General features: G+C 38.8%; 1 protein-coding gene across 1 annotated transcript; it reads right to left on the bottom strand.

The window, feature by feature from the left end:
- ppp4r1l (protein phosphatase 4, regulatory subunit 1-like) lies at positions 1-27,314 on the bottom strand. The gene is made up of 20 exons (XM_017683556.2): positions 27,218-27,314; positions 24,894-24,938; positions 23,939-24,068; positions 22,352-22,458; positions 15,405-15,547; positions 15,076-15,222; positions 14,412-14,519; positions 13,761-13,826; positions 13,449-13,607; positions 13,200-13,321; positions 11,562-12,010; positions 10,399-10,601; positions 7,258-7,341; positions 6,341-6,526; positions 5,112-5,273; positions 4,381-4,481; positions 4,157-4,277; positions 2,555-2,689; positions 2,073-2,214; positions 1-414 (listed from the first exon to the last, which is right to left on the bottom strand). Exons 1-20 carry the CDS (start codon positions 27,222-27,224, stop codon positions 269-271), a joined length of 2,763 nt encoding a protein of 920 aa, XP_017539045.1. The 5' UTR covers positions 27,225-27,314; the 3' UTR covers positions 1-268.
- Positions 27,315-27,433: the final 119 nt, after the last annotated feature.

Here is a 27,433-nt window from a genome sequence, read left to right as displayed (position 1 = left end):
TACATACATACACACATACACACAAATAAAGTGTTTAAATATACAAAGACAATATATGCCTGATGTGTATGCAAAACGTTTGTGTGTATGTATGGTGAGAGACAAAGAGAGATCAAGAGAGAAAGAGAGATCGAAAGAGAGAGAGAGAGAATACATGTGCGTCAGTCAAGTCACTGGTGTCCAACTGTGAACACTTTTTTTTTTGTATTGGTCTGCTGGATGAGGTCCATGCTGGTGGTCATTTTGTATATGCAGAAAACAATGGATTTTAGATCAGTGCAGCAGTGTCCAAGACATTTCTGTTAGGGTCCAGTGTGGCAAAGAAACGTACATCTCTGTCTTTGTCCATCCTCAGCTCAGATAATGCCTCCTCCAGCTCATCAGAGTAAGCACTGCCTGGCTCATTAAAGTAAGCTGAAAACAGAAAATAGTGCGCTTTTTATTATCGGTCCAACTGAAACAAGGTTAGCACAGTCATACATACAAAAATGCTTACCTCTGAATAATAGCAGTAGATCATTACTACAGAAATGTAGTGGGAAGTGGTAATAGACACTACATCAGAGTGAGGACATAAATACAACCATTTTGAGTAATTTTGTGGTCAAGTAATATGTGATTATTTGAAAACTGAAAATGAATAGTTTGAAGTTCATGACAAGTTTTATTTAAAGTTGACAAAGTATTTCCCGCGTAGCCACTGTATACCTCTTTGTTCCAAGCAAGTCTGTTTTTGTTGTAGCGTCGTTCTGACCATCACATGTCACACATATTGTTTTGCTTGTGAGTCAAATAGTCTGTTCTTGTTAATGCAAGACATGGTCCTTGGCCATGTTGAGCGACTCTACTAGACTCTTTGACATTAGACAGAAATCTGGCTTGCAATATACAGGGGACACATATGGACACACAAGATTTTTTCAATTTAGTCTCAGGCAGTGGCAAATGAGGATTTTACTAGTAAAATGGATGTATACATAAGGAGCAATCAGTCAGTTGATTACACAAGCCTATCCATATGTTATGACCGTGATATTTGATATTTGATATTCACAGATATTCAGAGCTTACATGGTGAATTAGTTTTTGTAAGCAGGCACAACTGAGCTGAGCCTTTTTTGTTAGTGGGGGTGAGATATAAATGTTTATTTTAATATAAAACAGTAGTTGGACATTCTACAACAAAGTACAAGCATTCCAACTTTGTACATAATCTAATAAATGCTTTTTAGCATCCATGAGGATTAAGCCATTCATAGCAAAATGCACAGCCAGTTCTCAGGGGCTACTAGCCATAGCAACCAAACTTACATGCCTAGTGATGTGATGTACTATTTTTAAGCTGGCAGTACGTTTCAAATTATGAAAGAACTAAGTAAAGTTAACTACTGCTGAACATACTGTCATAAGTATATTTAAAAAGAACTCTGTATGTTTGATGTCCACTTTGTGTAGAGGACAAATTGCAAGTCTCAGAGTGCATGATGCGTGGATTATTACCAAATGCACTAAGGGAGAAGTCTTAGAACAAACAAAGCAGCAATTTGAAGTAATGTTCAGCAAGCAGTGTTTTTTTTGGCCAAAAAGAAGTAATTTTGCTTTGAAATGACATTTTCATTCCATTTTCATTCAGCCACCAACTTCAGGCACTCGAAGATCACCGAGATGTAAGCACTCATTCAGAGTGGTAAAATAATGGAAAAATGTGTTTTCTTTGGGGAATATTTAGCCTCAAAATGTACCTCTTCGTGTACCTCCTCGCCATGAATGAATTTTTTAAAATATGTTTTAGTCCAAAAACTTCTTAAAACTATCATAAAAATGTCTCCGGCATCAGCAAATTCATGACCATTTTATGAAACAACAACTTGCTGTGTGGATGCTTTTAGAGGTATTACATGCTTCAGATGTCTGGTTCCCGTCACCACCACTGTTAAGAATTCTCAGGAGGTTCTCTACAATGAACCATTTCACATCAAACCTCTCAAAATGACTTTGTTTACCATGAAAACCATTAATTAGTACAGATATTCTGAAAAATTAAAAAAAAAAAAAAACTGAGAATGTCTTACGTTTTTCCAGCACACTATGGCGTAATGCCTTAGCAACCAGCACGCGTACATTGGGCACAGGGTCAGATGAAAGACTAAGCAGACAGGGAAGTAGGTGTTGAGCAAACTGATCCATGGGCATACAGTCCTCCTCCACAATTGCCTGTACACAGAGAGAACAACACTCATTTTATTGCTTTTTATACAGGCAAATGCACTTGTTCTCTTATCACAGAAGAACATAAAATATACTGCTGCTTATTTGAGCATTTTTGAATTTAAGATATAGGACTTTCTAAAATGATATTACTCTCCCACATAAATAGCCAGAAATTTTTTTTAAGCTGTTTTGTTTAGTCATTAGTCATTTTTCTGATATAGTGGCAGAAATAGGAAGTGGCCAGGCTCCCTTAAGTGGCTCTGGTAGCACTACTTAGAAGAAAAAGAGACATATCTAACAATGAAAAAACATACATCACACAGTTATGTCTAGCTTAACTCACCTGACATATGAAGGCGAATGCCTGTCGTCCGACCCATTTAGGACAGTGGCAGAATCTCACTACAAGCTCATTAATAAAGTTCAGACTGAGGTCATGAGCCCCACACGAGTACAGCTTCTGCAAAATCTCCACCACCTAAACACACACATACATGCACACACCAGCCTAATACAAATACCTGCTTTACATTACATACTGCTTTTACACATCTTTAACATGGAGTTTACCTGCTTACAAGGTTTTTGCAATGAGCTGAAATACACTGATCAGGTATAACATTATGACCCCCTCCTTGTTTCTATACTCATTGTCCATTTTATCAGCTCCACTTACTATATAGGTGCACATTTTGTAGCTCTACAATTACAGACTGTAATCCATCTGTTTCTCTGATACTTTGTTAGCCCCCCTTTACACTGTTCTTCAGTGGTCAGGACCCCCATGGAGCCTCACAGAACAGGTGCTATTTGGGTGGTGGATCATTCTCAGCACTGCAGTGGTGGTGGTGTGTTAGTGTGTGTTGCGCTGGTATGGATGGATCAGACACAGCAGTGCTGCTGGAGTTTTTAAATACTGTGTAAACCCACTCTATTAAACACTCCTACCTTGTCAGTCCACCTTGTACATGTAAGTCAGAGATGATCGCTCATCTGCTGCTGCACAGTTTGTGTTATCCTCTAGTCCTTAATCAGCGGTCACAGGACGCTGCCCACAGTTGGTTGGCTGCCACTTTGGTTGGTGGACTGTTCTCAGTCCAGCAGTGACACTGAGGTGTTTAAAAACTCCAGCAGCACTGCTGTCTCTGATTCACTCAGACCAACGCAACACACACTAACATACCACCACCACGTCAGTGTTGCTGCAGTGCTGAAAATGATCCACCACCCAAATAGCACCTGCTCTGTGAGGGTCCATGGGGATCTGCACCACTAGAAAACAGGGTAGAAGGGGGCTAACAAAGTATGCAGAGAAACAAATGGACTACAGTCTTTAACTGTAGAACTACAAAGTGCCCCTAAATAGTAAGTGGAACTGATAAAATGAGCGTAGAAACAAGGAGGTAGTCATAATGTTATGTCTGATTGGTGTATAAATACAATGCTAAGAATTTCACTTTAAATAGACAGATTATGTCAATACCCAAAATAATTTATTGGAGGATACACGTTTAATCTTTTACTGCATTTTCAAAGTTATTTTTGAAAGATTTTGATTGCATCTACAATTTCTACATTTCTCTCAAAAATAAAAATGACTTTCTGCATGCAATATTTGAATCTGCATGACAAAATCAAATGGACTGTCAACTAAAAGTGCTTTCTGACGGACTTTGTGACCCTTTATTTTCTTAACAGAGAACAGTTCAATTTCTTTCACATGTTCCTGAATAAGGAGAGCTATGTCTTTATAAATGTTCTCTGTCTTTACAAATACTAACATGCTCCATCATAATTTAATACTTTTTTTGAACATGATGTGTTTACCAAGATAAAAATTCAGAAAAAAGTAAAACACTTAACAGTAAAAATATTGGACCAAATAATGCTTAGCTGGAACATGCTCAAGTTCAAACTACTTGCAGAATAAAGAGATATCACTCACTAATTTGTAGGAAATCCATCGTACGTCTGAGACTTTGTCAGAACAAAGGCTAAGCGCTATTTGTCTGAGGTAGTCATAAACATCGTAGTGGCTGTACAGATCAATGATCAGGATCAACTGCCTATGAGACAAGCACACATGCAAAATAACAACTTTAACATAAGAAAACAGGAATGGATTTTCACTAAGTGAGTAAATGAAAGAATGACTGATTTGATGCATACTCAGCTAACTCATAGCGGAATCTCCAGTTTCGACTGTTGTCAGTCACCATGAACTCCTGCAGCTGATATAGATATTCTCTACGTTTTTCAACATGAAGAAGCTGGCAGAGAAGCAAGGAAGAACATTTATATATGGTACATTTATTATCTATGGGCCTACAATTTATATTTAGCAAATCCTGAACAAGTGCTAAACACCTTACTTGTTTATTGCATTTAATTTCATCACACATACCCCACACAACGAAGTGTCCATTTCTCTAAAGTTTTTCTCAAATTTACAGTATGACTGTGTGCAGTCTTGGAAAATGCTGTGGTGTGTTTGTTCTTCTGTACTCAATGAGTATATTTACATTTACAGAATTATGTGATGTCTGCAAATACTACACATTGTTGGCAATAATTCATCCAGCATGTTCAGATGTACATATATTTTCTTATGATGAAAAAATCCTGGACCTGAATAAGGTTGCAATAAATGGATTTCTTTCTAAATACATGATCTGTACACTTGCAGTTGCTTTACAGCCCACCAAATCCACCAAAGCATTTGCTGTTTTTTAACTGCTGGTGCAGGTATAGTACAAAATTAATTCTGTAGTATTTACTGTTTTTTAGGGCAGTCTGACTACTGGCAGTCTATCATATTATTAGTGTGCATGTAAACACCGTCTGTCAAACAATGCAGAGACAGACAAGACAAATGCATTGTAAGTGTGCAGCTTCTTTACCTTAAGGAAATCATACAGGTGCTTAAGAACTCCTATTCGCACTTCATCCAGGTCTTTGAGGAAACCATTAAAGATTGGCACTAGGTCAGCAGCTGTCAGTTGGTCCCCCAGAATCACCGCCAGCTCATGGATAGAGAATGCCAGCGTCCGCCGCACTTTCCACTATTTAAAGTTAGGTATCTTAGTACTTGGTCAAGGTATTGGTACATATTTAACTAGGTCTACACTACTTGTAGATACATTATATTGCCAAAAGTATTCACTCACCCATTAAAATGACAGAGTGGGGTCAGTGGATGCACAGTCCGCAGTGTCAATCGTTACAGACCTCCAAGCTTCATGTGGCCTTCAGATTAGCTCAAGAACAGCATAGAGAGCTTCACAGAATGAGTTTTCATGGCTGAGCAGCTGCATCCAAGTCTTACATCACCAAGTGCAACGTAAAGCATCGAATGCAGTGGTGTAAAGCACCGCCATTGGACTCTAGAGCAGTGGAGACATGTTCTCTGGAGTGACGAATCCAGTGAAAGGAACTCTTAATGCTTCAGCAGACCAAGAGATTTTTGACAATTTCATGTTCCCAACTTTGTGGGAACAGTTTGGGAATGGTCCCTTCCTGTTCCAACATGACTGTGCACCAGTGCCTAAAGCAAGGTCCATAAAGATATGGATACTCAACCCAATAGAACACCTTTGGGATGAATTAAGAGCGGAGACTACAAGCCAGTCCTTCTCGTCCAACATCAGTATCTGACCTCACAAATGCACTTCTGTAAGAATGGTCAAAAATTCCCATAAACACACTCCTAAGCCTTGTGGAAAACCTTCCCAGAAGATAAGAAGCTGTTATAGCTGCAAAAGGTGGGCTGACATCATATTAAACCATATGGATTAAGAATGGGATGTCACTCAAGTTCAAGTGCACGTGAAGGCAGATGAGTGAATACTTTTGGCAATATAGTGTATATAGTAGCTGAACTGACCCCACATAAATAAGTCTACATGTTTGGCAGAACACTAGACTACCAACTGCCACTAGTTTGGCTAGTCTGCCACTTGTCAGCACATAGTTGGCTAGGTCATTCCAAATTTCTTCCATGTAGATGTGGAGTACATACTATCAAAAAGGCAAATACATGTATTATAAATTAGGTCACTGAGAGAGTCAGGTAGGATCAGATTACTCTGAAGTATTTTATACCAAAAATATAAGATTGCATAATGCTCACTTGTACATCAGTTGCGAGTGTTTCATAGGTGTCCTTGAGGCAATGCCAGTTCTGTCTGCCCAGTGTTAGGGCCACACCTGGAAGGCTAAATGCGCAATGCTTGGCTATTTCAGTGTCCACTGTCTGAGCTCGTACTGGATCAGTCATGGACAAGTACTGATCCAACAACTGCTGAGGGATCACATTCTGCAAGAATGAAGGTAGAAAGGAAGAAAGGGAGAAATGAGAGACATGAGGGATGTGTAAGACACTAATGAGTGTGACTTTAATGAATGTATTAAAAGAAATCTTGTATAAAAATCTTGAATCTTGAATCTTGTATAGAAATCTTGTAATAAAGAAAATGTTCTTTATTTTGATCAAGAAAACAAATAAGAAAACCTGTGGACATCACGCACTATACATTTCAAAAAGGTACACACTCAGGCAGCTTGGGATCCCCAATAGCTGACGCTACTTTAGCCAGAAACAGCTTTAGTCATATGTAGCTAAAGCAAATAATGAAATATGAAGCAAGAGGTAGTAAAACCTGCACGCATTTTAAAAGCTGGTATCACCATAGTGTTTCATTAATAACTAATTATTACTGAATAATAATGTTGCTAGTTAGCTTAGTTAACAATAAGCATTATTAACAAGACCAAAAAGAGTATGAACACTAAAAATTCCTTCAATCATGCATGCTCTCCTGCACTACAGGAACAATACCGGTCTTGTTTTCATGTCCTCTATATGGATAGCTATTTGGTGAGGTTTCTTGTTTCTCATTTTGACTGTGATATTAGGCTACTGAGATCATAAAATTCCAAAAGCTTGCCAGATAACGCAAGAGTACTCAAGGGTCCTAGTTGTCAATTCAGTTGTCAATTTCTTGTGTTATAGATAACTGTCGATATATTAATAGACTTCTAATTCACCTGGACTTTAGACTTCTCCTCCTCACAAATTTCATATTTGTTGGTATCCTTCACTTCCACAATGTTCTCTGTCAGCCCAGCATCCTGTGCACACATACAAAACAAATTTCAGCTAAGCTTTATTAAAGACTTATTCTTTGACTTAAACCTGCAAACGTGACAAAACTAACTGAACTGCGCAGAGAAATAGTGTAACATCTTAAATCAGAATCAGAATCCTTAATTGATCCCAGAGGGAAACTGCAGTTGTTAAAGTTGCAACCATTTATGTAAAAGAAAACACTTTAATAATTTAAAACAAAGAGAAATTTGCAATATGTACACGAGATTTAAGTTCTTATGAATATAGCAAATTGGTGGTGACTGTGATAAATATTAATCATCTAGTATAAAGCAGTTCAAATTACTGTACCTCTTATTGCACACATAATTATTACACATATGAACAGTACAGTTAGGTATTGAGTTTTGCACAGATGAACCACACTTTATGAATCATACACTGAGGGAGAAGTTATAGAGTTTGATGGCCATAGGTAAGAATGACTTCCTGTGGTGCTCTGTGGTGCATTTTGGTAGAATGAGCCTTGCAGTCAATGAGCTCCTGTGTCTCATCACCGTGTCGTAGTCCAGCTCCACACCCACAACATCACCGGCCTTGCCGATCAGTTTGTTGAGTCTGTTGGCATCTGCCACCCTCAGCCTGCTTCCCCAGCATGTGACAGCATAGAGGATAGCACTCGCCACCACAGACTCATAGAAGATCCTGAGCATAGTCCGGCAGATGTTGAAAGACCTCCGGCGCCTCATAAAATAGAGATGACTTTGGCCCTTCCTGTAGAGGGTGTCAGTGTTCTTAGCCCAGTCCAGTTTATTGTCAATATACACACCCAGATATCTGTAATCCTCCACAGTGCACCGACACCCCTGATGGCCACAGAGGTCATAGGTGCCTTGTCCCTCCTCACGTCTACCACCAGTTCCTTTGTCTTTGTCACATTGAACTGTAGGTGGTTCCGCTCACACCATGTGACAAAGTCCTTCACCGTCGCCCTGTATTTTTCCTCATCACCCTTGTTGATACATCCAACTATTGCAGAGTCATCAGAAAACTTCTGAAAGTGGTAGTGGTAGTGGTGTAGAGGGTGAAGAGGAAGGGAGAGAGGACAGTGTTCCTTGTGGAACTCCAATGTTGCTGACCACTCTGTCTGACACACAGTGCTGCAGGCGTACATACTGTGGTCTGCCAGTTAGGTAGTCAACAATCCAGGACACGAGGAGAGCACCTACTTGCATCACTGTGAGCTTATCACCCAGAAGAGCAGGCCAGATGGTGTTAAACACGCAGGAAAAATAAAAGAACATGACCCTCACAGTGCTGGCTGGCTTATCCAGCTGGGCGTCCTCAACTTTTCGGGGCCGAAAGGTAAACTGGAGGGGGTCTAGAAAAGGCTGGACTATGGGACGGAGCTGATCCAAGACGAGCCTCTCCATGGTCTTCATGACGTGGGAAGTCAGTGCCTGTAGTCCTTGGCGTCACTGGGTCGCAGTGTCTTTGAAACAGGAACAATGCAGGACGTCTTCCACATCATTGGGACCCTCTGGAGACTCAGGCTCATGTTGAAGACATGTAGTAGTACTCCACAAAGCTGGGAGGCACAGGCTTTAAGCACACTGGAGGGGGATGCCATCAGGGCCTGCAGCCTTGTTTGTGGAGTCTCTTCAGTTGTCTTCTCACCTGGTCAGCAGTGATACTCAGTGTAGAGGTGACGTGGGGGAGAGGTGGAGGTGTGAGATAGCCTGCCCCACTCCTGTGACAGTGATCAGGAGGGGAGGGAGGGTGAGTGGAGTGGGCAGCAGAGGAGTCAGGATGGGGGAGTACAGAGCCTGCAGTGTCAAATCTGTTAAAGAACAGATTTAGCTTGTTGGCCCCATCCACGCTGCCCTCTACTCCTCTGTTGTTGCTGAACCTGAAGCTGGTGATGGTCCTCATTCCATTCCAAACTTCCCTCATGTTGTTCTGCTAGAGTTTCCACTCCAGCTTCTTCCTATATTTGTTCTTTGTCTCCTTGATAGCTGTCTTCAGTTCCCTCTGGATTGTTCTCACCTCCTCTCTGTCTCCAATTCTGAAGGCCATCTTCTTATTGTTAAAGAGAGCTTTAACCTCTTTTGTTACCCACGGCTTATTGTTTGGATAACATTTAACAGTCCTGGTTGGGACAGTGTAGTCCACACAGAAGTTGATGTAGTCCGTGATGCACTCTGTGATCCTCTCCGTGAGGCTCACAGAGTGCTGGGGGGGTTACAGCTGTATATGTCCTTAACATTAGCAGGTCCAGTGTTCTTTCCTCTCTGGTGGGACAGTCCTCATATTGATTGTTTGTCCATATATTGAAGTTTGGTAGTGCCTTGGCCATAGTGGCGTGGTTAAAGTCACCTGATATGGCGATTTAGGCACTTGGGTGTTGAGTTTGGAGACACGCTATAGTTGAGTAAATGACGTCACACGCCGACATTGGGTTGGCACAGGGGCATAAACAGTCACGATAATAGCGTGGGAGCCATTGATGGAAACGTTGTTTGAGAGAGGGGAGACGTGGTTTATATCCCGTCTTCTCCATAAGCCTCTGTCGTCTCAAGCTTGCTTTCCCTGTGGGCCGTTTTTTCCTCTTCTGCATCCCCAGTGTGTCCATCTCCAAAGCTCTTCTGGGATGTTCGTTGTCCTGGTCGCCATGGCGGCTGGCTTCAGCGCGATCAGCTGATCCCAGGTGTAAACAAAGCGGCCATATTGCTGCGCAGCCGCAGACCAGGAGAGTGAAGGATGCACTTTCATGCCGAAAAAACAGACCAAGACTATCTCTACTAGCATATTCCGAGAGGGCAAAGCTTACCCAAGTTGCCTAATCAAATAAATAAACTATTTAAAAGATAAATAAAAGTTAAGAAAAAAAACGAAAAAACACAAATGGGAGCTAATATAACAGGCAGCAAGCACGCACGCGCATGTACACTCATTTGCCTATTTGTTTAAACTGACAAACGTGACAAAACTAACTGAACTGTGCAGAGAAATAGTGTTAAATGTTTTGCAACCACAGAAATAGAGACTCTATGAAACAGTACTGCGAGTCTTCCCCTTACCACACAACTTGGCTCAGACACATCAAGTACAGGTGAGGTGGACTGAGAGTTTAAGAGGTGTGTATCCATCTCTGCCTGCTTGTCTGTTGAAATGGGATTCTTTGTGTTCCCACTTTCTGACACCAAGACATCTTGATCCGTATCATCTGAGTGACTCTCTAACTGAGCAGCCTTCAGTGCAGCTGACAAGACCTGCACTTGAGCTGAGAAACAAAAATGATTTAAAAAAATAAATAAAATTATATACACTACTATACATTAACACAAACACCAACAAGCTATATGCTAACAAGTAAAAAATCAAAAATTATTCTTTGGTCAATCCATTAACAGTAATACAGTGATAGATATTTACTGGTGCCCTATAATCTCAAATAATAAATTGAATTATCTTAAGGAAGAAAACACCTGTACCTGATAGCATTTGAAGAGTAAAATGAAACAAATAATTTAAGAAAGAAAAAAAAAAGCTCCATTTTCCCCCAGAATTTTTTTTTTCTCATTCCATATGTTTAGATGTACACAAGCTGTCTTTCAATGAGAAACCTCTGGCTCTAAACGAGCTTACAATAATTGGATTTTTCACAGCTTTACTCAGAGGAAAAGAATGGTTAATTCTGCCTTTGAGTTTGCCTACTGCATCTAACCATGTCAGCAGAGGCTTAAGAAGCATTGTGAAGATGCAAGTCTGGCAGTAATTACTAAAGCTCCTTTTTGACACATAAGAAGCACTACTTTAAACATAGCAAGGCCCTTTGCATCTGAAGTTCTGTGGGTTGAGATCAAAAGTAAAAATCGTCTTAAGACTTAATTCCAAGTGTGTAGCTTTTTAGTTAGCTCAGACCAGCAGTAAAAGATACCGGTAATTAAAACAAAAACCTGGGAAGTATTTTTACTCTCTGGACCTGAGTTGCCCAACTCTGCACCAGAACATGCTGTTCAGTTAAAGACTCATCAAACCCTTCTGAATACTCAAACCTGAAATATCTGCTACATGTTTGTGGGGAGCTAGGTTAAAGTAACAATACTGTCCCTAAGTGCACTAAAATGTTCATGAGCCTTGTTTTGGTACTAAATAACACCCTTTTTGCTAAGGGTGTACTTAAACACACAACCTTAACTTAAGATGTGATCATAAGAGATCATTTCAATATTTAAATCACCTTGTACATCAGGGTCATCAAGATGGGGCTGGAGGCATTCTAGAACTTTCTGAATCTGGGAGCTTGTGGCTGGGCCCTCAGAGTCTAAATCTGGAACTGTTTCCTCCTCCTTCACCATTTCCTGTCTTTGAACCTCATCTTTCCCCTCTCCTTGTAGTAGTTCCAAATCCTGGCTGATGTCAGGCAGTAGTGGTCTCCAGTAGTGGAAGGAGTCAAAAAAATCCCCTGTCTGCTGGTCCTGGGTAGTGGTCAAGCTATCAGGTTGACCCAGTTTACCATCAGTTGTATGGGACTTGACAGAAGAAGGAACTCGGGAATGGTTGGGGTCCTCTGAAGCTTGAGATGGTTTAATGACTGTATCAGAGAATTTTTTTGACTTGCCTGGAGAGGCAGAACTACCAGGAAAGCGGTCAGATGAAGCATCACTGCAGCTACCTTTATGTTCATTTCTGTGGAGACAAATTAAATCAGAATCAGAATTTTATTTGTCAAGTACCATATGTATAATAAATTTTCTTGAAGTTTTCCTTGCAAATATCTAAATAAAATATTGTTATTAATGTGAAAGGCAAAACAAAAATTTTATTATAAAAGCCATACACACTATGTTAAGCCTTGTTACCCAGAGTAACTTCTAATAGCCAAAAATCATTAGTTTAACATATACTGAATGTTAATCATAAATGTTATGATAACTTTCCATCCAACTTTAATACAACTTGTAAGTCAACATGTCCATCTGTGACATTTACTCTTACTAATACTTCATATTCAAAATACTTCAAAGCAACACTATGTAAATTTGGGGATTTGGAGACCTGGGGGACATATGTAATTGCATGTAACATGTGGGAGAAAGTTTTGTAATATCATTTTTGCTTCAGCCTCCTTTCCCAAGCAGATAAATCTGACGATAACGAGTGCATTGAAATCATTAAAACTAAGCTGATTTTAAATAAAGTGCAATAGTTAGCTATGTTACATAGGTTGCCTTGGACAGAGTAGCACTGCAGCTCAGAAGAGCAGGCTCTGTAAGAAAAGCACTTCTCAGACACTCATGTATGGACAACACCTCAAAATGACCCTACAGAATATGTTGAAGGATAATTTCAAATAGAACTCTCTTATTCAAAATAACACACCTTGAGTACTGAACAAACACGCTGAGAAACTGAGCAGTGCTGCTAATATTGTGCACTGAAGCTAAAACCAGGCGGTGATTTACATACTAGGACAAACATGGTTTCTCTCCACCTGTTTTGGAGAAGCGGTTGCGGTTGTCAAAATAGGCTAAAAATCAATCTTTTCCTGGTGAGTATCTGCCAAGACAGAAAGTTTAAAGTGACTTTACCAGTGACTGAGTACGAGTGACTGTGAGTCTGTTGTTGAGTACAAGTCTGAGTAAACGAGCACAGTATTGGACAGATAGCTGACAACAGTACTGGTATTGATGCATCCCCTCATAAAAAGTGGAACCAAATCAACTTATAATCATTTTGATAAAACTTCTGAAACACCTTATTGACCAATGCTGTTCTTAATTGTAAAGATTCTGATTTTTTTTGTCTAATTATTGATGTTTGGGCTCCAAAGACATGCTCAAGTCTAGTTTATGTCAATAGCCTTTAACTAGTTTACTTCTCTGTGGATTTTGTGATTCCATGCAGTGTTTCATCCTCCTGGAAGCGGACACCAGTGCTGGAGGGATTAGCAAATGTGGAGATAAAACGACCAAGCGACTGAAATGCAGCCTGGCGGACCTAAACAGAGAAGAGGAATTATAAGCAGTTACACAAGTGTCTTGTGTGTTATTACTGGTATCAGAGTGAACAAATGTGTACTGTCAATAATGCACTTTCAAATGTGTATAGATTTCTTTGCATTTACCCAACGGGATTGATCACTGATGAGGTTGATGAACAAGGGGGACAGTTTAGTGCGCCGCACCTCTGGAGACGTACAGTTTGAAACTACCATGAAGCACTCAGCACAGGCCTTGCGAATGCCCCACAAGCTGTCTGAACATAGGTCAAAAAACTTCGGCATCTGAGAACAGAACCAAAAACATGAAGAAAACACTGGATGAGGATAATCTCTGAAATGTGCATGAATAATTTTTTAAGGCAGTAAACCATATTTTTGTCAATGTTTAATATGAGAGGTCTGCCAGCCAGAATCCAACAACAGTTCTGTTCTTACCAGCAGTTTCTCTGTGGCGTCTTGGCCAACAATGGAACAAAACTCACCAAAATTTGCTGCACAAACCTAGTAAGGATAAGAAGGTTACATGTTCAGACATGTAAGCGAGGATCAAAGTTTTAATTTAATCTCCTGTTCTGCAATATTTTCTTGTCTAACCCTACATAAGTGGACAGGAACATTACTTATTGAGAAAAACCAACCTTTGTACAATGTTAGAAAGCTTATATTTTAGCAAAAGAAGCAAGTATGTATGTAGTATGTAATATCATGACCATGGTCAAAGGTTCACTGACTGAGTGGGGGACATTTTGGACTGCACTGCTGAAAATGTGATTAGTTTGTTTAAATATACAAATGTAATCCCTTTCAATAACAGTAAAATCCACAACCAATTTGTTTGGGTTAAGATGTGCATGCACATCTCACAAATCTAAAATCAACTGCAGAATGACATGCGTGAACTATTAAAACTGCCTACTAAATGGCGAACAGTCATATGTCAACACAAACAGTTCAGGGAGTAAGACAAAGGTTCAGAATGTTCTAAAACCAGAGGTTAATAAAAAAAAAGTAAAGATCACAGCAGATAACAATAATTATTATTGACAATTGATGTTAAAAGGTTGTAAATGATTAACATATCATTACCTTGCGGACTTGAAAAAGCCTGGCATCACTGCATAGCTCACAGAAACGTAATAACAGCAGAAGCTCCACTGTGTCTTTATTCAGCATAGTTACCAACTTACACATGATCTGTTATTGAAAACAATAACAAATCAGGTTATATCTAAAACGTAACAGCCTAACTAAATACATTAAAATACATAAAATATTATTTAAACGTACAGATAGAGTAATGTCAAAAGTAATGTCTGAAATGTTATTTACAAAACCTGACAAATTCCCAAATTTGGTTTTAGTCTGTTTTCTCTGGTCATTGTAATAAATCCCTCTTAAAGTTTTGTGGATGTATATGGAATTGCTTTTTGGCACCTAAAACTGTTTAACTACTAAACTAGTATTAGGATCTTGCCACCTTACAAAAGAAGCCCATTACATATGACTAATAAAATTAATATACAGGGAAATAAAAACGTCTCTGTTGGATGATATGACTAAAACTATAAGGGCAAACAACCTACAGTAACTGAAAAGCAAACTTTACACAGCCTGCATATAAGCTAAGTAATAACTTTCACATGCCTTTTAAATTAATCCATATTTGTGCTAATGCATCACTATAACTTTTCTAGGCTATTCACATCAATAAAATATTCACAATTATTTTCTCTGTGATAACTGTGCTTACTGCAACAGCCTCGATCTTATAGTCGTCATCGCTGCTTGGTTCAGTAAGCTCCAAAAGCACTGGGCAGATTTTCCCCTCCATGTCAGCTTTGCATATGAGGCCCTGTTCCAGCAGCACCAAGAGAGCTGCCTGGCTTGTCTTGCGTACCTAGAAGAATATCAGGTACACACACACACAAAAAAATTCTTAAATCATACTTACTGACATTTTAGGTACATAAGAAGACAGCAGCAGTATTCACCTATAGATAATAAAATCATTCACATGAATTTATTTATCACAAGGTTTACAACTGAATCATAAAAAACACAGTTCTAGTAAATACTTACCTGATTATTAGGGTCTGTGAGATAACGTACAACAATGGGCACCAAGTACCTTGAGAAAGCTGCTGGGAAATTAGGCCGATTTTCATGAAGAAACATGGCAATGTTTGGTACCTGTTCCATTAGCTCAGCTCGTACAGTGGGCTCTGAAACGTGCATACATACAGAACATTTGGGACAGTGTTAATGAAATAAACATTTAGGATATAGAGAATTGTGCAGCTTTACATCTACTTTCTGGTTTTTACATTAAACAGCTTCTGGAGTGGGTGGTAACAGACAAGAAACACTTATTCCAAACAGTTATTTCCATTTGACGAATGACGCAGATAAAAAGGTGTGATGGATAAAGATTTTGCATGGTGTGCCTAACCAATCAGAAGAGATGGAAATGACACTGCACCCACAGATATCAGGTCCAACAGAACAAATTGTTTTAGGAGTGAAACTGCGTAAACACATTGGTGGCTAGGGCTGAATGATTTGGGGAAAATATCGAATTGGTATTTTTCTGATCAATGTTGTGGCTGCAATTTAAAACGCAAATACTTTCTACACATTTTGGCGAAGACTATCAGTCTGCTTGTTTTGGCTCAAGGCTTGAAAGCTTAGGGCTTGACACAGTGTGCCAGGCAGCCAGTTAGTTGTGGTTGTATTGTCATGCACACAGCACATGGGTGACTGGTTGCTTCTCACTGGTCTAACATCTATACATCATACACAAGGTCAGATCAGGCTTGTGACACAACCCCCTCTGGCCTGTGAAATTATATTAATTTTATATAAATACTAACTAGTTTCAAAATGCCTTGCACGACTATCCCTAGCAAGCACTGCAATATAACGTGTACTCCCACCACTCTACGCCAGCAACAATATATAGGACAGCAATTGCATCCCAGTTTTACCATGCCAGTCATATCACCGAACACACTAACAGCGTTTCAGCTGCAGTTCAATCAATATTAACACTTGTCTCAGCAGCTGAGAAATTTATCCCAAGAATGAAAGTTTTCATATAATATTTCAATATCTACTACATGTGCTGTTGACATTTTGCCATATTTTGAATAAACAACCGCCACTCCAGGCTGTAGCAAAATGTCATTTAAAAATTAAATAAAACACTGCTCTCTGGCCCACTGATTTGTTGAGATTGTTAATGATCGAGTTTGACACCTCTGGTCTAACTTATCTACAGGCTGATCACTAGCTCTGTGTTATTTGTTTAAATGTCCCCAACCAAACTTCAGACAATGCTGTTAATAATGTAGAATATAATTACAATTATAGCTTTTCAAGTATGCTCTTCCTTTAAATTACTGGTGGCCTTCTTTGTAAGGCTGGGTACTAATATTTGGATCCCAAAAAGACACCATGTGAATAATATCAGTACTACTGATAACTGAAATGTGTCAAAATACTTGGTGCATGTGTTTTGTATTTTAGTTACACATGCTAAATTAGAATGACATGACCAACAGCAATTCTTGGTTCTGTAATTGGTTGGTAACTGACCCCCCCAAAAAAGTGTAATTTGAGAAAACCTCTTCATATGAGCCTACTGTGGCATTTTAATCAACCTTTATTTTATAATTTTAATAAAATTTCTACATAAGATTCCAACATAAAAGGATAACTAGGCAAGCTAAAATTCTAAACAGTCAAGTAAAAGGATTATAAAAGATAATAAAAATAAATAAAAACAGTAATAAAACATAAATGAAATTTTAAAAAAATATTGGGAGAAAAAAAGTAAATAAAAATCACAAAATAGCAATTCAATTAAATAAAAAGGAGAAAGAAAAATTTCAACTCATCTAAAACAGTTACAGGCTGTCTGAAGGTGATTAGAATGTTTGAGTTTTAGTGGCTTCCAGCTCACTGGGGCACTGTAGCTGAAAGCAAAATTTTCTAGTAAAAACTCTAGATACCTAACAGGTGATCACAGGTGACCTGTGAATAATTTCTAAATAAAAATAAGCCAGTGTGTTTGCTGTCGTGCAGCTTGTGTGAACATTATTATACAACAGACTGTAAAGTCTCTAGTAACAAATATCAGAGCGGAGTGATGGACCAAATCTAGTGGTTTGAGGGTACTGGCAGATGAATGTCTATAAGCTACATCGCCCTAGTCCAGTACTGATAGTAAGGTTGCCTCCACGACGAACAAGGCACAAAAGCTTTATTTTGATACAGGAATCCAAGCCTCTGACTGGATTTCCTGAGTAGTTAATTAATATAAGATTTGAATGTAAGCTCCTCATCCAGCCAAACGCCAAGGTTCTGTGACTCACTTAATGCTGCATCCTGTCAGGGTAGCAATATTCACAGTATTAAAGCTAATATTTGAAGTTCTGAAGAACAGCATGAATAGTTTTGTGCTTGTACAGAGCATTCTGTACGGTGTTACATGAACACTAAAGTTTTTTTATTGCTGCATTAGCAGATACAGCAGAACAGTATAAAATCATGTCATCTGTGCAGTCTGATTTATGCTTACCCAGTACCACACACTGTTTTCTGTTTGTTGTCTGAGAGATAATTCACAGGCTGGAGACTAGGGAACTTGCCCTGTGACCGGAAGGTTGCCGATTCGATCCCCAGTGCCGACAGTGCATGACTGAGGTGTCCTTGGGCAAGACACCTAATCCCCAATTGCTCCCCGTGGGCCGTGGTTAGGGCTGACCACCGCTCTGGGCAAGTGTGCTCATTGCTCCCTATAGTGTGTGTGTGCTCACTAGTGTGTATGTTATGTTTCACTTCACTGATGGGTTAAATGCGGAGGTGAAATTTCCCTGTTTGTGGGATTACAAAGTGTAAATTAAATCTTGGGCCTTATGCATTGCATTACTGTTAAAACTAATCATCTGTAAATATCCTAAAAAAGACTGTGGTTGTTAGTGTCGAAAGCTTTTGTTTAGTCAATAAAAATGCCAGTACAATGCTTCTTCCTGTCTAAAGCCTTATAGAGCTAATTTAAAACCAGTTTGGTCACAGAAATGGTGCTGTGTTAATCTCCTGCCAGAATGAAAGTTAAACTGGACATACTTTCAATAAAGAATAATGAAGAAATAATTAAGCTGGCTTTTCACTAAAGATTCCAAAATTTTAGCTGAACATGAAAGTTTTGAGATATGCAGCTGAAAAAGTGCTGTTTTCCAGATACTGGGAACTGTACAAAATAGAAAGAATAAAAATTTCTTGCAATATGCTTGAAAATAACCAGGATTGCAAGATGCAGGAAAAAGGACCATCCTCACGTACAGTTTGTCGTTGGTTTATCGCAGTGAACGCATAAGCCACTATGTATGTAGAGAGTCTGGAGTCTGAAGAGCAGCAAAACCGGCTGCAAAAGCGATGTTCAAATGCAGCTTTATCTTCTTTCTGGTCAGCCACCAATTGATTATGAACTAAAAATCAGGCTGCGATAACAAAGGGGTTGTTTTTAAGAGAATGTACTGCCTTCTAGAAATTTTGAATGTTGGAAGAGCTGGTGATCAAACTGAGATTATAATCTGATTTGGCCTGTCTAATTGCAAAGGTACATTTAATTCTGATTCACCTAAATTTCAGCCAGACTCTCTCCCCTATATGCCTGGCAACAATCCAAGCTTTATTTCTGGCTTTAAGCAAAGAGGAAATTTAACTTGTAAACCAAGAACTTGACCTAGCCCTTAGGTCAAGTTTTTTTTAGGGCCTTTTTGTTTACCACAGTTTGGAATGATTTAGTAAAATGATTTAGTGCTAAATCAACACCTGGAACTTCTTCTTCTTTCGGCTGCTCCCTTTAGGGGTCGCCACAGCGGATCATCTGCCTCCATCTTGCCCTATCCACTGCCTCCTCTACTTTTACACCAACCATCCCCATGTCCACCTTCACTACATCCATAAACCTTCTCCATCTGCCCGGCAGCTCCATCTCCAACATTCTTTGACCAATATATCTACTATTCCTCCTCAACACATGTCCAAACCATCTCAACCTGGCCTCTCTGGCTTTATCTCCAAACTGCTCCACCTTCACTGTCCCTCTGATCTGCTCATTTCTAATCTTGTCCAGCCTTGTCACTCCCTACGAAAATCTCAGCATCTTCATCTCCGCCACCTCCAGCTCAGCCTCCTGTCTTTTAGACAGAGCCACAGTCTCCAAACCATACATAATAGCAGGACGCACTGCTGTCTTGTAAACCTTCCCTTTCACTCTTGCTGCTATTCTTCTGTCACACATCAGCCCTGACACCCGTCTCCACCCACCCCATCCTGCCTGCACCCTCTTCTTCACCTCTTTTCTGCACTGTCCATTGCTCTGGATGGTTGACCCAAGATATTTGAAGTCATCCACCTTTACGCCCTCTACTCCTTGCATCTTCACCTTTCCACCTGCCTCCCTCTCATTCACACACATGTATTCTGTCTTGTCTCTACTGACCTTCATTCCTCTCCTCTCCAGTACAAAGCTCCACCTATCCAGATTCTCTTCCACCTGCTCTCTACTCTCACCATTACAATGTCATCTGTAAACATCATGGTCCATGTAGCCTCCTGCCTGACCTCATCTGTCAACCTTTCCATCACCATTGCAAACAAGAAGGGGCTCAAAGCTGATCCCTGATGAAACCCCACCTTCACCTTGAAACCATTTGTCACTCCAACTGCACACCTCACCACTGTCTCACTATCCTCATACATGTCCTGCACCACCTTAACATACTTTTCAGCTACACCTGACTTCCTCATACAGTACCACAGTTCCTTTCTTGGCACCCTATCATATGCCTTCTCTAGATCCACAAAGACACAATGTAGCTCCTCCTGACCTTCTCTGTACTTCTCTACCAACACTCTCAATGCAAAAATTGCATCTGTGGTACTCTTTCTGGGCATGAAACCAAACTGCTGCTCACTGATCTGAACCTCTCGCCTTAGCCTTGCTTCAACAACTCTTTCCCATACCTTCATGGTGTGGCTCATCAACTTTATACCTCTTTATCTCCTCTAACTGACAACCAACCTGTGGTGCATATGAACTGACCACATTCAAAATCACACCATCAACCTCCAACTTCAGGCTCATGATCCTGTCTGACACACTTTACATCCAGAACACTTTTCCCAAGCTGTTCCTTTAGGATTATCCCTACTCCATTTCTCTTCCTCTCTACACCATGATAGAACAGTTTGAATCCACCTCCAATGTTCCTGGTCTTGTTTCCTTTCCATCTGGTCTCCTGGACACACAGAATATCTACCTTCCTTCTCTCAATCATGTCTGCAAGCTCTCTGCCTTTACCAGTCATTGTCTCTATGTTCAGAGTCCCTATTCTAACCTCCACACTCCTGCCTTTCCTTCTCTCTCGCTGCCTTCTAACCCGCCTTCCTCCTCTCCTCTTTGATGGAACTGTGAATGTAAAATTAATTTCACACATTGCTAGTCCAGAAAGAAAAGTCTGCTTGTAATTTTTCTTTACCACCATACTGTTTTTGTCCTGTGTTTCTAATGAACACATTTGGGCACAGTCAATGAAACCAAGAGCAGAAACTCCTGAGGCAGTAATTTCTCGATTAGGGTATAATCGGTCCTCTAGGTTTGGGCAAGTTGAGTCATCCAGTTAAGATTAAAACCCCCTAGGACCAGGATTTCTGAAGCAGTATAGTATGATAGAAGCTCAGTTATTTAACAGTAAAAAAGTAAGTAAAATTTATTTATACAGCACTTTTCACAGACACAAGCCACAAAGTGCTTTACAAAACATAACAACATAAAATATACAACATGACACAGTGCAAAAGATTTAAAACAAAAACAGGACTAGCAATGCCTTAGCTGCCTTAACCATTATCCAAAAGCCTGCTTAAAAAGGTAGGTCTTTAGTTGCTTTTTGAAAGACTCCACAGAATCAATTGAAATGAATTGTGTATTCCACCTCAAATGCTCAATCTCCACGAGTCTTTAATCGAGAACATGGAACAAACAGTACATTTAAATTACATGACCTAAGAGAACGTGCTGACACATATGGATGAAGCAGATCAACCACATACATAGGATAGGATAATACAAATAAGTCTTATTTCCCTAGGGACACCTTCAATGCTAGAATCTCAAAACCTTTTTCTTTTAACCCTGTGATCGGTACTTGATTATTATTCACTCTTACAAAAATAGCTTCTTCCTCTCCTCTAGTATGGCTTTAGCCAGCACTAAAATTTGCTCACAGAATGATATATTTGTCATTCTTATGTAAAAAAATGGTGTGTTTCATAAAGGTCCTGTATAAAGGAAAACATTTTTTTTTTCTTAAATAAAAGAATTTTATGTAATATATAAACAATGTTACTGTTTCAAACCGTACAACTCATTCCCCAGTGTGTACAGTCCACATATTGAAAATAAGCTGTCAAAACAGCCCACTTTGAATTCATTTACATATATCCGTCTATTTGGCTTACAGCAGTTTGGCTTCGCCCATACATGTTGGAGTTCTGAATCCAGATTTCACTGTGGAACTCCTGACCTATTTAAATGCATACTAATTCACTCATTCCCAGGATCATCACATCTTTAATTTAACCACCACCAGTGAAAAAATAAATAAATGAATGAAATAATACTTGGCAATCCCTTGTACTCAGTTCTTCACTGTATAAATTCTGAAGCCTAAAAAATTGGTTTGGTGGACTATTTTTTTCCCTATCTGTGCATGCTTTATGACCAGCTCTACTTGATGTGAAACTTGTGGTATATATTGTGACAGTGGTATATCTTCATACATTTTGTTGATCACAGAAAACACTACCATCTTAATCGCTGCATTGTTTTTTTATTAAAATAGCTACATAATTTGACAAAGGTTTAATTTAGGTAACAAAGGCACAGCTGATTGCATAAGCCCCACCCCAAGATTGTATGTAGCTCAGCTGCATGCACAAAAAATTAACATACATACCTGCATCCTCAGACATCCTGACAACTGTCTCCATGACGCTGATGAAGTCATTCTCATTGTCACTGAACTCTCGTAGCACATCTAATAACCCACGTGCCACAATTTGCCTGAAAAATGAATTAAAAAAAAAAAAGCATGGTTTGGGCCAATTTCCCTTATTTTGCATCATCAAAAATAGGACACAGTTTGCTGTTGAGTGCCTTTTACAGGTTAAGGGCTTACACAGCTATGCTGTCAATGTTAATGTTTGTTGTTGGTTTGTTGTTTGCCTCAAGTGGATAGACATGGACATCTGTCCTGCAGTGTTGATTTGACCATGATACATTTATTACCATTTTTAAAATATTTTTTATTAGTTTTACAATGACTCCATTGTCTTGCCTCTCTATATCCTAGCATATTTTGATTATTAGACACATTCCTTCTAAATCATTCAGAAAACTGGGTTTCCCCTATTTTGTTAATCCTGCAATAGCATTTAATAAGAATATACATATATAATATTTCAGAACCATTCATGAGTTTATATTAAATGAAGTAGGCTGGCATAACTAATTTGAGATTAGACATATTTTATTTGCGTGTTATCCGTGGGTGTGTGGACACACATGGGAAATGACCTCACTAATACAAAGAACTGATTACCACACCCAACAGTAGCTTGAGCACTGTACTGTTTATGTATTGATTATGCACAAATCCCAGCTAAGAGATACAGAGCTGCAATGTGAGAAAAGACAATTAATCATGTTTAGATGATTAAGTAATTAAAGGGAAATTCCAACATTATTTCAAAACTCACTTTTTAGGATGAAATCAAAGCCATTCAGAACATTTAGAAAAATAGTTAATTGTAAACAAACTTGTATAGGCCTCCAAATCTATACATGTCTCCCTTATTTTTAAATGTAATGTTGATAGTGTTAAAATACAAGTTGTTTTTTTTTAACTGGATACTACTTTGACCTACAGCAGCTTGCACAAATCCCTCTACTCTGCACATGTTTGAAAAAGATGTTTTAGGCCAAAAAATTATTTCATTAAGCAACATATGTATAACCATTTCATGTAAAAACTTCCTCTAAGGTAGCTTTTAGAGGCATTAAACTTTTCAGAAGTTTTCAGATTTCTACCACTGTGAATAATTCTGACTTGGTATGTTTCTATTTCAGTTCAAATTACTCTGAATGACTGTTTACTTTATAAACATTTAATGACGCAGATTTTCGAAGACATATTTGTAGAAATCTCCTTTAAGACAATCCTTAACATATAGATGTCAATGTATAATGATAAATTATGTATGGTCTAGTTGAAAGGATGGTCACATGATGACAGATGATACTGCTGCTTCTTGCTCTTAACCAAGTAGCAGCAGTGTGGAGCTAGCTATGCTGTTTAGATATTGTACATGAGGCTCCGTATTGTATTAAGGATTAATTTATGTTAATAGAGGTCAAGAGTGAGAAACCTAACTACCTAGAATTTATGTTCCTTTAGCACTTGGTCAGCCTACAGTGTATGTTTGTTGATTCCCTATTACCTGTACAGAGCTGCATACCGGAAACAAACACTACTGTCACTCACCTGTTAAACACGTTCTCACTGAAGGCGTATTTTTCTAGTCGGCCTAGAGGAGTTAGGTTATCCTGCCCTGCATCCAGGAACGCTGTTATTCGAATGCCATCACATTCCGAACCATAGTCATCAAATCCAACTGCAATAAGTTGCCAATGAAGATGTGCAGTTAAATAACAAACTGTGGGACAAAGGTCTGTGCATAGGGACTAGTCGATCCCTAGCTCTAGTCCTAAGGACCAACTGCTCAATTTTCCCTGTTTTTCCCCCAAATGACAGACAAAATTCTATTGTTTTTATTTACTCACTACTTTATAAGCCAATGTGAATCATTATAAAAATTTAGGAACCATGGGCACCATCCAGGGGTGATTCTTTCTGACATATGTATGCAGAAATGGAGAAATCCAATATAACAAACACATAAATATGACCAGAAGGCTAACAGTGTTTAATGCTGCTCATATCAGTACTTTCACAGCAAATAATAGTACAGACATTGTACGGTCTGTAGGTGTCTGTGAATCAAGCTGTATCATAACTGCAATTGATTTTATGGTGGAATTATGTAACATTTTATTTTAGTTAGAAGGAAGTCAACATCAGCAATGTCAATAGTGATGGGTGTGCTCCACAATCAGATTTAAGAAAGCCTTAGCAATACTCACTCTAACATGTACAACCAGGGGATTTTAACAGATGTTTTGTTGGAGTTAGTGGATTTTTGAAACACTAGACTTACTTGGACCCAGTGACTATATAAACATGTTCTATGTGCTACGTATCCTACAAAGTTAAATAGCAAAAGGTTTAGGAGAATTTAAAATCAAGACTAAACAAGAGTCTTAAATGCCACCACTCTGAACTAACTCAAATCATGTGCCTGCAGCAAAAGAAATGCAAACTCTTTGCTCTGTTTTTTTTTTTCATATAAAAAAGCAAGTCATGTGTAAGAAACACTCACAGTCATCTAGATCATCATGACCATCTTCAAAATACAAAGACAGACCTGAAGGAACAGAAAAAGAAGCTTACAAAGAGAAAGGATCATATTGTGCATCAACCTCTTTGAATCATTTGAAGTCTGCCATAATTGTGATAATTTTTAGTAGTGAAAATTGCTTGACATATACTACCGTGATTATTTCGTTTTATTGGCTAAGAAAAATGGATCTGCATTTCTTTAATTGCCTTTGAAAAACAATACATACTGTTTTCTTGTCTTGGAGCTGTTAACATTAATTATGGACCACAGAAGTGTACTCATTACACTATGATGAAATCTTTATATTGTTCTATAAATGCATTGTTACTAGATTTAGCTAGATTAATTCATTAAGTTTGCCTATGCATTATAACCTTTTGTTCATGTACAGGTACATACACCCTCCAGAATAACTGGAATCCTCACTAACACCATGAAAAATGCCACAATTTAAATATTAAGCTCAAATACTTAACATATGAAACCTCTAGGTAAGATAAAAATGTTTAAAGAAAAAAATACTGCTGGCATAGCTACAAATTTCTGTTTAAAAAATCTAGTAGAAGAAGAGATGACATAATAGCACTTTTTCTTTTATGATATTGATACTGAAACTTGATGCTGATTCAAGCTAATTTTAATTGTCTAACATAATATAGGCCATTATGCTCTATTATGCTCAAAAACTCAAACACTCTAACTACCCCACACGAAGAAATACTCCATTAGCATCACTTCACACAGAAGGAGCATATGGTTTTTCAGTATTCTTGGTCAGATTTGCTACAGGACTGGAGCAGATTCATGGTTTCTGTCATCTGCAATACCCTATGCAGTTTCCTACTGATTTTGACTCAATGCAGATACCCACTGATACTGATAGGCCACCTCTAAACAGAAGCTTCCACTTATTTATATTTTATCTTTTTAAAATTAATTTGATTCACTAGAAGATACAGAGGCTATGAGGTGAAACACTTCATATGTTTCTTCACCGACACATTAAGTATGCAACAGAGAGAAAGAGATGCTCAGTCATAATTACAAGGAAAACAATTAAGAACATTGTTGATAAACCTTCCTGGAAAAAGCTGCATTCACATTTTGAAGCAGAATGATGGATTCAATGGCTAAAAAAATATTAAAAAGTCTTAGAACATCACAGCCAGAGAACTGTTTCAACACTAAATTTATTTGCCTTGCCAAAAAAATCCTTTAATCAAATTATTAAAAAAAAGCACTTGTCAAACATCATGAGAACATAAACATGCATATTCCAGTGGGATGAAAATCCAAAGCAAACCTTCAAATTCAGTTAAAAAAAAATGCTTCACAGACCACAAAACCAATATTTTGCAAATGCCACACAATCCCAGCCTATACACCCCTCCAACTTAAAACCGTGTGAGGAGAGCCAAGAAGACATAATCCAAAGGGAAAAGCACAACGCTACTCAGGAGTGATAATAGTAACACGTCTTGGAATACAATGATTTTCGGATTGATTTTATTTCCTCTCAGGGACGGCAAATTAAGCAATCACAATAGCTGACGTTTCACATAGTGCTGAACACATGACAAACAGCGTGTTTTAAGAGAGAATTGTTGGTACAAAAACTGAGATAGCCAGTGTATCGTTTAGGAGGGCATTACATTCAGCAAACATGTAACAGCTCAAAAGAACACAGAAAGCCGTTTATTAACTACACAGTATAATGGGTATACGTCAATAGATGCCGTTCACGCGGTTAGCGAGCAAACCTTTACATTTAAAGTTTTTCTGATGCTGAGATTTTTATGAACATACACTTCAAAGTTCCGTCACACAGCATTAGAAGAAAAGCCTAGACAGGGCTAACGCTAGCTAGCCTGCTAAAGGCTTTGTCTTAACACAGGGCACATCCAGCTAGCTGCCTGTGCGCTGTTACAGATGCAGCAGCCCAGGCCATGTTTGGCTTACGCTGAACCCATGAGTCATCAATACAAGACTAAATGATACAAGTCTAAATGCGGATAAATATGACCAGAGGTTTAAAGCGCCACTCAAAGGTTACACCGCTCAATAATCCACCCTGAGCAGCGCGCTTTGCCGTGCAACTTAACCCAACTAACGCTAGCTAACCAGCTACCGCGCCGTCGTCTCCACTCGCGGCTGCTGCTAAGCGGTTGAAAACACAATAACCTTATTCATATTCCTTCAATGCATTAAGTAAGACATTGTACTACACCTTAGCATTGATAAATAGCATAAGATCTTTAAAATAACACAGTAAAGTTCGAAAGAACTGGACATATTTTTGTTACCTGCCATCTTGACGTACACTGTTCCACAGCGGAGCTGTCACTGAGCTCGTAGGGGAAATCACTTCCTCAAAACACTTCCTGGAGTCATTTTCGGAGAACACTATTCAGTTTATAACATATGACGTTAACAGACTTAAAACTAAATCCAATATGCGCATTTAGAAGCAATAAAATGTACTCGAATCGATTTTTCAATAGAACAAAATAAGACAACCG

Source organism: Pygocentrus nattereri, chromosome 26 (genome assembly GCF_015220715.1).
Source record: "Pygocentrus nattereri isolate fPygNat1 chromosome 26, fPygNat1.pri, whole genome shotgun sequence".
In the NCBI taxonomy this organism is placed as follows: domain Eukaryota; kingdom Metazoa; phylum Chordata; class Actinopteri; order Characiformes; family Serrasalmidae; genus Pygocentrus; species Pygocentrus nattereri.
This window is presented reverse-complemented; position numbering and strand designations above follow the sequence as displayed.

Bases quoted from the DNA above. Each gene is read 5' to 3' on its own strand.
- ppp4r1l (XM_017683556.2), bottom strand. The intron at 7,342-10,398 runs GTAAGGGGAAGA...ATGTGTGCACAG, and splicing joins TGTCTGAGCCAAGTTGTGTG to GATGCTGGGCTGACAGAGAA. The intron at 2,690-4,156 runs GTGAGTGATATC...GTGTGTGTTTAG, and splicing joins GATGGATTTCCTACAAATTA to GTGGTGGAGATTTTGCAGAA.